The following is a 13,625-nucleotide window of genomic DNA, read 5'->3' on the forward strand; positions in this document are numbered from 1 at the left end:
TGCTCCTTGACCATTTTGTGTGTCATGTTAAGAAATATTTTTGACAGACCCTCTTTTGCTTGTTGCAGCTGCCAAACCTATTCTTCCGCCTTTGTACTGGTGAAATTCTTGACCCACATATGCATGGACGGCTATTGAAGACATTACAGGGGAAATTACTCAGCACAGTAACTCTGAACTTTTAGGTCTTTAACTCCCCTCCCTCTCACAAGCACTTACCACCATATGGGTAGATCAAGCAAAAAGGAACCGAGAAGCGGAGTCTAATGAGCACATATGCCATTGGCCCTGGTGAAGGCAGGACAGCTCATGTACTTGAACTTCCTTTTAGTGCTATGGCCTGGTCCTGATTGAGTGAGTGGACATCTCAGCTACATGGAGAAAAAAACATGGCTAAATTACAAAGAGTGGAATGGTGAACACATGTACAGTTTCACAGGTTTCATTTCCACTGCTTCACAGTTTCACTGAGATGGCTTTGTGAAAGTGCAAGTCAATTTAACTGTAGTCCTTGGGACAAAAGGTAGACGAGATTTAAGTTGATGAACTGGAAATGCTAATATTTTGACCTAATACCAAAAAGAAAAATTTCAATTATTATTTACCAGATGTACTGCTGTCTCAATTCTCTTTTTTTAAAGAAATATGCATGGTTGCTGTGCTTTCTGGCGTCTCACTCCTTGTACCAGGATCTGTGTCTTCTCAAAGTTTCATGCCCATCTAGGAAGTTTGTAGAGCCTGCTTGTAGGCTACTTCCACGTGCTTTGCAAGAAATAAATCTTGAAAGCTTCTTCCAGATGTAATGCTTCTTTTGGCAAACACACAATATGAATAGTGACTTCTCCGCTGTATGTTCATGTTGTGAGAACAGTTATGACGAGCGGGGATTGCCAAAAGGCAGGACACTCTGAAAGGGAAAAAGTATTTTCATGATGATTCAGGCACTCTTGGTTGCTGCTCTGCCTTCTTCAAAACAACCACCCACTAGCACTCAGAAGCTGATCTTCTAGTGCGATCCTACATGACACGAAAGTAAGGGAATTGAGGAACCAACATGGGGACCCACTGGCAGGAATGAAGCATTTCAGGCACAGGACCACTTGTTTGGAAGGCCTCGTAGGAGTAATTAAAGTAACATCATCTTTTGAGAAGAAAGAAGGTTGATTTTCACTGTAGTTCTCCTGCAGAAGAATTGAGTTCCCAATCAGATGTACATTAGAGAGATGAAGGAGTAAAAGAACCTGGGTTGAGGTTGTGGGTTGTCTGCCTCAAGTGGGATATTTGGACGGGTGCGTTTAAGATCATCGTCTAATATTATATTTTTACTTATCACCATAGCTTATTTTATAAAATAAATACGTGCAGAAGCTGAAAGATTTTCTTAGAAGGCTGTCTCTGCAGAATATATAGTATGCCCAGCATTCATTCCACCTCATGCCTCATTTGTTAATAAACCTACACTTCCTGTCTGTTTCACTCATGCATGTTCTTTTTCATTCTTGTCGTCTCCTTTTGTTACTGTTTTCCTGTATTTCTATTCCTCCTCCTGGCTGCTTTTCTACCTTTCTTGCTCTTCCTCTGGGTCCGATGATGAAAAATGTGTCTCGTCCCCAAAAATGAGTGCCTGTGCTCACCGGTTTCAACCATCACATCAAATTAAGTACTTCTTACCACTATTTCTATAGGTGCATCTTTGCACTTTCAATAGATCCCTGTTTGTAACCACTTGTGTTTTCCTCTGTATAGATCTGTGGGAAGGGTTGCCGGCACCCTAGCAATTTGAAGAAACACATCCGAACTGTGCACAAGAAAGACATGCGTGTCCAGATCAACAGGGAGCACGCTTCTCCCAGATTCTACAAGAACATGCGCCCTCAAGCAAGGACTAACAACGATCTGCTTCAACAGATTCTGTCCACCACACTTTCAACATTGCAGTCTGCTTCCTCTTCCTACCACGGCCCAGCTGAGCAGACTGTCTCCTCTACGGCCACAGCCTCCCCAGTGACTCTTACTTACCTCTCCATGTCCACCCTCGCACAACAGCAACAAGCGCAATCATCAAGTCATCTCCCTTTTGACCACATCAGTGCTACCCCGGATACTACTGGTGCCATGTGATGACTGGAAGAAACTGAGAAACTAAATGGTTGGTTTGAAATGACTCACCCCCAAAACAAACAAATTGGTAAAATTCATTATTTTGGATGAGGGAACCATTTAAGCAGCATTCATGTCATAATGGGGAGATATGCTGCAGGTATATGTACCCAGCCACTTCCTGCTCACCCATAGCCGGTACTGTCAACGACTCCTGGGGAGTTGTGCGTCACCGCCTTTAATCGCAGTAGTCTTATATTTTCTTAAAATATATTGCCCTATTCTCTTGCATATGTTGGTATTTATATTTACAAAACTGAAGTGATCAAGCTGTGCAAGTTAAGGACTTCAAACTTCATCACAATTAAAAGGTTTCACTTATTTTTGCACAGGATGGATTTCGGAAAAAGGGATTGGCGTGCGCAAATGCCCAAAAAGCGAGTGGGTACCATGCTCATTTATTTGCACACTATTCGTACAGATATGTTGATTTCACGCTTGTGGACGTAAATTGCTTATATCACGTTATAGGTATGTTCCAGAGCATACTGTACATCTGATTTGTAAGACTTGTGGCCGAGAAGTTGAGAAGCTGAGTTTGGGTTCCAGTTTCAGAGGATGTGAGTAGCTTTTTGCAGCGTAACCTGTTCTATATTCACATTTGTGCATTATTCCACCATCTAGTTCTTGTGGTCTCGAGATGTATATAAAAATAAATGTTAACTTTGGTTGTCGACAATAGGTGTAGTCAATATCACTTTTGACGTGTATATCTGATTTGTTTGACTTTCTGATGACCAGTTGCTGATTGAGCAGATATTTCAGAGAGGACCCATGAAAAGCCTTTTCAAGCTCCGTACTTTGTACTCCAACCTTTTGATCTATAGATAAGTCCTGCAAGGGCATTACCGCCATATTTTTAGGTCGAGCTGGAGAAAGCAATGCGAAGCATTGCGTCCAGCGAAGTATCTAATGTTGTCCGCCTCCTGGGAATCTGAAACGGGTCGGGCACGCGCGGCGATTGGTGTCTGTGGACGCGCACGTCCAGGCCGGCGCCGTGCACATCTCCTGCCTCAGATTCCCTGAGGTGCGCAAACACAAACATGCACACACACACACACACGCAGGCAGGCACACACACACACACATGCAGGCACACACACGCAGGCACACACCCCTCCCCCCCTTACCTCACCGGGCTCGCACCATCTGGAACACCCTGGGCTTCCAATGGGAGCCCCGTAGAGCACTCGAGCTCCTCTGCCAGGCCAGCACGAAGCGGGGCTCTCCCCTTAGGCATGGGAGCCCCGCAGTGCTTTCCGCTGGTCTTCACCCGGGCCCCCTCCTGGGACCCGGGACTTCAGCTGCCACTTCGCTTTCGCTCCGGGGCTCGCTACTAAAAACGAAACTTAGGAATGGCGCGCATGCGCAGGCAGCCCCCGCCCTCCGGCATAGAGACGGCTCAAGGCGCCGAGTGTCATTCTCAGAAGCGTCTCGGGAGGTGCGGGCTTGAATCGGTGAAACGAACTAATAAAGTAGCGCACTCAAAGAAATAGTGTGACATGTAAATAGTGCCGTTTCTCATATAATGTGCACTCCGGGGTATTTACGAAGTATTTTCATAGAAAAGAACATCGAGGCACAGGGAGATAATTATTTGCCCAGTTTAAGGAAAAGGCTCTGAAAAGGTTATCGTAGGTCACAGCACTCGCCCCCTGCGTTTTTCTGGTCTAAAGTTTGCTAATCGTTTGCATCCCACACAGAATGCCACATATATTTTGCTTCAGCTAAAGGCTATAGTATGCTGCATGCTAGAAGAGGTGCAAGAATTGACCCATTGATTGACCTTCCTTGACTATTGAGATTGCTGGCTGTCTGTAAGGGTTTTGTGGAGTACAGCTCTGTTCATTCACCTGTAACAAAGCGATTTCACTTCACCTTTTGAGTATGTTGTAAAAGGCATGTAACTGTATGAATACAATCTCCTCTAGAGAGGTGCATGCTTACGGCTGTAACCACAGGAAGACTGGCTAGTCTTTTATGCCTGACCCTTTCCCCTTACCTACTGCCACAAAACAAACATATACGTGTCTCATTACAATAAATGACGTTTTAAACAACCTGGGGGGTTTGATTGGAATACTCCAGCTTCCTGCAAATTCACCTCCGTCTAAATTTTCCCTCAGGTGAAGCCTGCGTATGTACTGCTCATCTGATTGGCCAGAGGCATCTAATTGCAACTGTGCTAGTCTAGGATTGGGTTGCCGTAGCCTCTGCACAGCTCAGCATACAGGTCCTTTGGAGCCACTAGTTTCAATCAGTTTGAACTAGAATGGATTTGAAGAGAGCTTTCCAGAGTGCGTTCTCCGCATGCTGTTGAATCCATCTGGCTTGGGCTCAGCTAGAAAGGAAGTGCTGTTTAGAACCTAACCTGGCAGGATACAAAGCCGGACGCAGTTTCTGTAAGAAGAGATGTGTGTCCCATGATACCCTTAGAGCGTCCCCTTGGGGCACGGCTGCGTAAAAACACAAGCTTTTAAGCTACATTTGAGAATTACCAGCGACATTACTTCACAAGCAGAAAGTATAGGTTGGAATATCCCCTGCAGTCCTGTCTCTGGTTCCATCCTCACCCTCACACCTCTTCACCCTCACACACCCTCACACCCTCACACCCTCTCACCCTCACTCACCCACCCTCACACACCCTTACTCACCCTCTCACCCTTACCCCCTCCCACCCCCACACACCCTCACACCCTCACCCTCACACACACACACCCTCACCCTCACACACCCTCACCCTCACACACCCTCAGCCTCACACACCCTCACCCCCCCCTCACCCCCACACCCTCATACCACCTCACCCTCACACCCCCTCACCCTCACACACCCTCACTCACCCTCACACACCCTCACTCACCCTCTCACCCTCACTCACCCTCTCACCCTCACACACCCTCACTCACCCTCACACACCCTCATCCTCACACACCCTCACTCTCACACCCCCTCACCCACCCTCATTCCCCTCACCCTCACACCCCCTCACCCCCCTCACCCTAACACACCCTCACCCTCACACACCCACCCTCACACACCCTCACCCTCACACCGCCTCGCCCTCACACACCCTCACACCCCCTCACACCCCCTCACCCTCACACCCCCTCACACCCCCTCACTCACCCCCACCCCCACACACACTCATACACCCTCACCAGCATAGCATAACAAAACATAGCATAACAAAACACAGCATAGCACAACATAACAAAAAAAGCATAGGATAGCAAAACATAGCATATCATAACAAAACAAAGCATAGGATAGCAAAACAAAACCGAGCATAACAAAACATAGCATAGCAAAACACAACAAAGCATAGCATAGCATAGCAGAACAAAACACAACAAAACATAGCATAACAAAACAAAGCTTAGCATAGCATATCAAAACATAGCATAACAAAACATAGCATAGCATAACAAAACATAGCATAGCATAACAAAACAAAGCATAGGATAGCAAAACAAAACATAGCATAACATAACAAAACATAGCATAACATAACAAAACATAGCATAACAAAACACAACAACACATAGCATAACAAAACATAGCAAAACACAACAAAGCATAGCTTAACAAAACACAACAAAACATAGTATAGCGAAACAAAACATATAATAGCATAGCAAAACATAGCATACCAAACACAACAAAACATAGCATAGCATAACAAAACAAAGCATAGGATAGCAAAACAAAACATAGCATAACATAACAAAACATAGCATACGAAAACACAACAACACATAGCATAACAAAACATAGCAAAACACAACAAAACATAGCATAGCTTAACAAAACACAACAAACATAGTATAGCAAAACAAAACATATAATAGTATAGCAAAACATAGCATACCAAACACAACAAAACATAGCATAGCATAACAAAACATAGCATAGCAAAACAAAGCATAGCATAATAAAACACAACAAAACATAGCATAGCAAAACATAGCATAGCATAATAAAGCATAGCATAGCATAATAAAGCATAGCATAGCAAAACTTAGCATAGCATAACAAAACATAACATAGCATACCATAACAAAACACAGCATAGCATAGCATAACAAATCAAAGCATAGTATAGCAAAACATAGCATAGCATAACAAAACAAAACATAGGATAGCAAAAATAAACATAGCATAGCATACAGCATCACTCCGCACCACCACAGCATCACTCAGGAGCACCACAACATCACTATGCGCTACCACAGCATCACTGAACGCCACAGCATCACTTGTTCGGCATCACAACATCACTCAACGCCACCACAGCATCAATCTGTGCAACCATTCAACAACACCTGGTTCAAATATATTCTCTCAATGTTTCAAGCTTTATTACAAATGTAACAAAAAGATGTTAATATTTCACTTCTGTTCTTGGATTTTCGGCCCAATAAAATACACTGAACCTAATCTTCACAAAAGTTATTTACAAAACTTTAAGCTATTGCCATTATAAATGACAATAACTTTTATTTAAGTATTAATTATTGGAAAAAAATTAAAAGCCATTGTTATTTGTAATGTCAATACATGTAAATCACGTAAATACGACACATGTTGCATTACAAATCCTATACGTGTCACATTTGGGAAAGTTATAACTATTGGCATTGTAAATGACAAAGCTATTAATTTCGCTATTTTCAAAAACAAAACATAAATAAAAAATGTGTCATTTACAATACCAATAGCTCAAACTTTCTTAATTCGAGACCTATTGCATTGCAAATGCTTGTTTTGTTTGCAATAGGACATTTGGTAGTACAGTGCAAAGTTAAATTCGGACTTTGTTACCAAAGTACAGCAATATTTACATGAGCAAAACAGCTTTTACAGTCTCACAGATGGGACTTGGCAATCAATTTCTACAAAGAAACAACTCTCCTAATTCTCAAGGAGTCTCCAACTTGATTTAAACTTGGGGAACCCATTTAACACCTTGCATTCTGTTTTTGGTTAAATACCTTTTGTTAAAACGAATACACATACAAATGCCATGGCATAAACCATTTATGCAGATGCTCATAGTATAAAATGTTAATAATTGCTTTTGTTTAGGAAGAGGATGGGCCTCGTGACTCACTTCAGCCTTTGCTTTTCCTAAGGCTTGTCCCCTTCTCACACTCAACAATCGTAATAAAGTATTAAAGTCTGTACCAGCATATATACTTTCAATATACTATATATGCAGATGTTCCTCCACTCCCACAACAGAGGGATAATCGTTAGCATATGGCCATTATGTTGATGATCCTGAAATTCATTCCGGGACAGGAAAATGACCCCCAGACTTCTCTGCTTATGGGCAGCTGAGACAGGTGTACTATAGGGCCAGTTAGGAGTACAAGTCTTGTTTATGGCGTACATTGAAGACAGTCAGTTGTGGCTGTGCACTATTCAATCATTTCTGTGCTTTACTTTGGGAACTGACTTCCTTCCTACATCTGTCTTCAGCCAATCAATCAAACCAGGCTCATAAAGCACGGCCAATCACCCGTTAGGGTATCCAGGCACTGAAAATCCTGCAGTTGAACAACCAGGTCTTGAATCTTTTCCTGATTTCCAGTAGAGGATGAAGTCCGGAGGAGGTGCAGAGGGAGGGCATTCCAAGACTTTGCAGCAAGGTAGGAGAAAGAGCGTCCTCCACTGTTGCTTCGGCATATGCGGGTGTGTGAAAGAGGGAGGTCTGGAGGGTTAGTGGAAGTTTGTGCGATGATTGATGTATGCTGGGCCTTGGTTGTGTAGAGCTTTGTAGATGTGGATCTGCAACTTGAACTGACATCTCTTCTGAATAGAGAGCCAGTGGAGCTTCTTGAGATGGTGGGTAATATGGGTCCGCTTTGGGATTCAGATTATGAGTCAGGCTACTGGATTCTTTTTGGTCTGCAGTCTTTTCAGGAGATGTGAGGTGATTCCTACGTAGAGTGTGTTGCCTTAGTCCAGCCATTTGGTGACTAGGGCTTGAGTGACAGTTCGTCTGGTGCTGACCGGGAGACATTTGAAGATCTGATGCAGCATGCAAAGAGTGAGGAAGCAGGAGAAGGAGACCTCGTTGATCTGGCTTTTCTTACTGAGCTTGATATCCACGGCCCAGGCAACCCCGTCTGCACCTATCCATGCCCGGACCGCGCCCTGCGCCATGGACCCTGGTTTCCGGACTATCCACTGCTACGACTCTAGCACACTCCACTCCCTCATCACTGGATGTTCTACCGCCTACCACCTTGAGTCATTGAAGAACACACAAGGCCAGCTCACCTGGCACAACTGCAACTGAACCTTCGCCGACCTCCCCACACCAGATCCATTAACCGCACCTGACCGGACCACCTCAGAAGCATCCTACTCAACACCCGCTCCCTCAAAAGACACGCTGTGGAGATCTGGGACCTGCTCGACTCCATCTCCTCCAACGTCGCCTTCTTTACAGAAACCTGGATGAACCCCACCTCAGCCCCAGACAAGGCAACCGCCTTCCCCGACATCTACAAAATCATCCACAAGGTGCGCGTCAACCGACCAGGACGAGGCATCTCCATTGTACACAAAAAAAACTCCGCCTCACAACCAGGTCTGATGACCACTCACCTAACATTGAGCACCTCCACTTCCAGATCGAGCCCCAACCCGAACGCCACCTTCCGTGGCACCCTCGTCTACAGACTTCCTGGACCCTGCCCCCCCCTTCATCGCTCACCACGCTCTCGCCTCAACGGACTACATCCTCCTCTGCAAACTCAATTTTCACCTGGGCAAACTCAACAACTACAACACATCATCCCTACTGGAGAACCTTGCCATCTTCAGAATCAAAAAACTGGTCACAATGCCAACCCACTCAACAGGACACACCCTCGACCTCATCTTCTCCGCAAGCAACATCTCTGCAGCCACACCTCTGAGCCACACTGAACTGACCACCACTGCGTCCACTTCACCACACCCACTGTATGCCATCACACCCACCATGATCCTCGCAGAAGATGGAACAAGACCACCTAGGACCAGCTCACCACTTCCCTCATCAAAACTCCTCCACTGACATCCACGGAAGCCAACGCCTCAGCACGCAATCTCCACCGCTGGATGTCTGACTGCGCCCACAATCAGACTCTCCTCACGAAACCCTCTGGCAAGCAACCCTCAAAGAAAGCCTGCTGGTTCTCCCCCACCCTTTATGAGCCTTGGTGCACCAGCAGACAGCTTGAGAAAAGATGGAGGAGCAGCAAGCTCATGGCAGACCATGCAGCCTTCAAACCCGCTGTCACTGCACACCACCACCTCATCAGAACAACAAAAAAGGCAGCCATCCAGGAACGAAACACCGCTAACACATACAACAGCAAAGAATTCTTCGCCATGGTCAAAGAATTTGCCAAACCCAGCAGTGAGACAGCAGACCTTCCCCCTACTCAAGACCTCAGCGAAATTTTCTCGCCACCTTCTTCCACTGCAAGACCAAGGAGATCTACGACAGCTTTGCAACCCAAGACCCGCCCACAACCACCGCACCCAATGGCTCCAGATCTCAGAAGACCTTGGCCAACTGGACCACCCTCACGTCTGACAACTCCCTCAGGAACATGAAGATCATTCACTCCAGAGCCCCCTCGAATCCCTGCCCTCCACATCTTCTTCAGAGCCGGCACCTCTATCACACCTGAACTCTGCTGCACCATTAACTGCTCCATCGAGTCCGCTACCTTCCCGGAAGTCTGGAAGTACGCAGAGATTAACCACTTGCTGAAGAAACCCTCTGGCATCCGGACGGACCGCAAGAACTACAGACCCTTCTCTCTGCTCCCCTTCCCAGGCAAAGTCATTGAGAAAGCTATTAACTTCCAACTCTCTAAGTTCATTCGAATGAACCTCATCCTGGACTTCTCCCAATCAGCCCTCAGAAGCAACCACAGCACCGAGACCACTATCCTTGCCACTACAGACATCTGCACCCTCCGTGACCAAGGCAAAACTGCTGCCCTCATCCTTCTGGACCTCTCAGCCACCTTTGACACCGTCTCCCACCCCACCCTCTGTGCAATACTCCACAATGCCGACATCCACGACAAAGCCCTAGAATGGATCCGCTCCTTCCTTATCGACTGAATACAGAGTCAGACTTCCACCGTTCGACTTAGAGCCTACAGAGATCAGCTGCGGAGTGCCTCAGGGATCCACCCTGAGTCCCACCCTCTTCAGCATCTACATGGCCCCACTTGCACCCATCGTCAGAAGCCACAGACTCAATGTCCTCTCGTACGCCAATGACACCCATCTGATTCTCTCCCTGACAGACGAACCCACAGCTTCCAAGATCAACTTCTACAATGGGATGAAGGCACTTGCCACCTGGATGAAGGACAGCTGCCTCAAGCTTAACTCAGACAAGGCTGAAGTCCTCATCCTGGGCTTCACCTCCTCTACCAGGATGACTCCTGGTGGCCCGCAGCGCTCGGAACCCCTCACACCCACGGACCACACGCGAAACCTAGGCATCATCTTAGACTCTTCACTCTCATAGAACTGCCAAATCAATGCCGTTTCATCCTCCTGCTTCCACGTTCTACAGATGCTTTGTAAGATCTTCAAGTGGATCCGAACTGAGTCCAGGAAAAAGGTCACCCACACGCTTGTCAGCAGCAGATTCAACTACGTCAACACACTCTATGCCAGCACCACCCAAAAACTCCAAAAGAAACTGCAGAACATCCAGAACGCCTCCGCCAGACTCATCCTGAACATCCCATGCCGCAGCCACATCCCTGCTTGAGAGACCTTCACTGGCTACCTATCAACAAAAGAATTACCTTCAAGCTCCTCACGCACGCCTACAAAGCCCTCCCTGCCCACCTCGACCACCACCTCTCCTTCTGCACTCCCACCAGACATCTCTGCTCTGTCCAACTGGCCCTGGCCAGCATACTACAGATCCTCAAGACCACGGCTGGACGAAGATTCTTCTCCTACCTCGCTGCAAAGACCTAGAACTCCCTGCCTTTGCATCTCAGGCAAAATAAGGTCAAATCAAGAAAGCTTATTAAATATCCCTTTATGGACAACATTGGAAAAATATCCACTTCCACTTGCTATAAATATCTCTACACTTCATCCCAACTGACAATCTTAACTGAACTCTGGAACAAGAACTTGCCCTTTTCGCTCTTCAAGCAAGTGGTAAATAAAGCTGCAAAGATGCACACGTATTTGGATGACAAAAATAGACTTAACCATGGATCTCATGTCTGGATGGTGCTTAACTCCTATGATAGCTTGAAACTAGGCCCATATGTAGGTCTTACATTTTCATCTCAAATTAAGAGACGTTTGATGGGCATTTGTTTTGGCCAATTACCAGTGACGGTATACCAATTGACTTGGAAATATAATGGTTCAACAAATATGTACGTTTTGTGGTGGTGAGAAAGAGGATTTTATACACTTGGTTTGCACATGCCCCTTTTTACACAAACCACGTTACAGAGTTTTAATGCTAGAGACATTTGTACATGCAGAGCAGCGATAATAGACAGTCAATCCTGCTGACCCTCAATTGAAGTGCAAATTTATTACATTTTTGTCACTACATGAAAAGGCCATATAACTTATATCCTGAACAAAGTACAAGTGGCTGCAAGTGTATTAAAAAACGGTGACTGGCTGCTAGCTGAGAACATAATTGGGTCAACCTCAGCTATCCTGTCAAAAGTCTGGGATAATATTAGATTATAAATAGCCAGACAATCGTTTCTACACTAATATGACTGATAGTGTCCAGCTATCCCAGTCTATTCGATGATATGATATTAGCATTATTGCACTTTATCTTGCCGATTAGTATTGTTTTATTTATTATCCGAACTCCTGGCTAAGGTAGGTTACTTTAATGGCATGATGTTAGCATTGTTGCACTTAATGTAAACACGTATTTGCTGTGTTATCTATTAATTCAGTCTGGTCAATTTTAAACGAATAACCAGATTTGTTGAAGTTACCTTTGGCAAATGACATTATCAAGTGACGCTGTACAGCAATGTTAACGATTTATTTAAACATTTATGCATTTTACCTGACAAGTCAACTAATTAGATCTGTATGTTTTAAAAGTAACATTGTTACAGTTTTAATTATGCAAAACAATAAATAATGTTGATTTTGATTTGATTTAAATCATGATCTTCTTTGAAATTAGAGCTGGTGCAAACGCTTTCAAGGCTATGTGAACCACCTGCAATTTACAAAACTATTTCTGACCTCAGTCCTTGAATCCTGCAGATGACCATCCGATTCTGTGAAAGAGAGATCCGTTACAACTGCTTGGTTTGGAAGATCCTGGTTAAAAGATTCTCGCTTTAGTAGATTACTTCTCTTATAACACAATGTTGCTTCTTTTGCACCTTTAAATCTTTCTCTGTGAGAGGTTTTTTTCATGAGACGATCGGATCTCAGAAAAGGGTGCCTCCTCCTAGTCTTTTTCGTCTACTCACATGTTCTCACCTACCTTTGAGATGAATGCACTCCCTGTCTTTCAGTGCTCTTTTGCAATATTTGAACAAAGTTTGCACTCTAACTGAATGTGAGGCAGGAAGACATACCACACAAAGAATATGAGGGTTTCAAAAAGCCTTCTTTTGCCCACATGAAGAATGTTTCACTAAAAGAGCTGTCATTTCAATGAAATAAAATCCCATTTGATTGACAAAATGGGTGAAAAATGTTAATGGTCTCAAAAGACGTGGAATTAAAAACGAAATTCCTCAATTTTATAGAAAAAGTAAAGATACATTGGGTAAAGAAAACCAGAGTGTTCTGCGATCTACTCAGCATGACCCAGAAAAAAAGAACTGATGATGTGAAGCAATTTGCCAGTACAGTGCATGCTACGAAGGAGAAGCTGCTGGATTCTTAAAGTATCAGTGGATTGCTCCCTGCATTGTCTGCCTTTTTGACCAGACCAGCACCTATTTCCTTAAATTTTCTCTCTTCCTACTTTAGGTTACAGATTATTTTGGATAGGGTACAACATTGCTTTCAGGTAAGTGCCGCAATGTGGTTTTAGTGAATAAAAGAATAACATTTTGCTAAATTAGAAAAATGCAGTAACAGCTGGCATGCCTAGCTCATTATCAAGATATGTCCAGACTATGGGCATCGACGTGTTTACTTCCGACAGATTGACTTTAAATATTTAGAAGAAAGTGTTCTCTGATACCTGCAGATGGGAGGGAATATACTATGTTTATGACTATCAGTGACGATCCTCTGATGTAGACCTATCTAGGATTCCAGCATGGCCTGACAACAGTTCTATTCTCTTAGAGCCCGTCAAGTGCAGTCTGGGTTTGGTGTTTATAGTTTCTGCTGCTGCTGCTTAGAGTCAAGAAGCCTTATAGATAGTCATGCACTTTACAAATAAATATAATACATTTGTAGCT

General features: G+C 44.6%; 1 protein-coding gene across 1 annotated transcript in view; it reads left to right on the top strand.

The window, feature by feature from the left end:
* Positions 1–3,004, top strand: part of LOC144819847 (uncharacterized) — a 269,054-nt gene extending 266,050 nt beyond the window's left edge. The window contains exon 6 of the mRNA XM_078677580.1: positions 1,747–3,004. Within this exon, the coding sequence (XP_078533706.1) occupies positions 1,747–2,121 (375 nt within the window). The 3' untranslated portion in view covers positions 2,122–3,004. The remainder of the gene's footprint in view (positions 1–1,746) is intronic.
* The last annotated feature ends 10,621 nt before the right edge of the window (positions 3,005–13,625 follow it).

This window comes from Lissotriton helveticus, chromosome 2_1 (assembly GCF_964261635.1).
Source record: "Lissotriton helveticus chromosome 2_1, aLisHel1.1, whole genome shotgun sequence".
Lineage (NCBI taxonomy): Eukaryota > Metazoa > Chordata > Amphibia > Caudata > Salamandridae > Lissotriton > Lissotriton helveticus.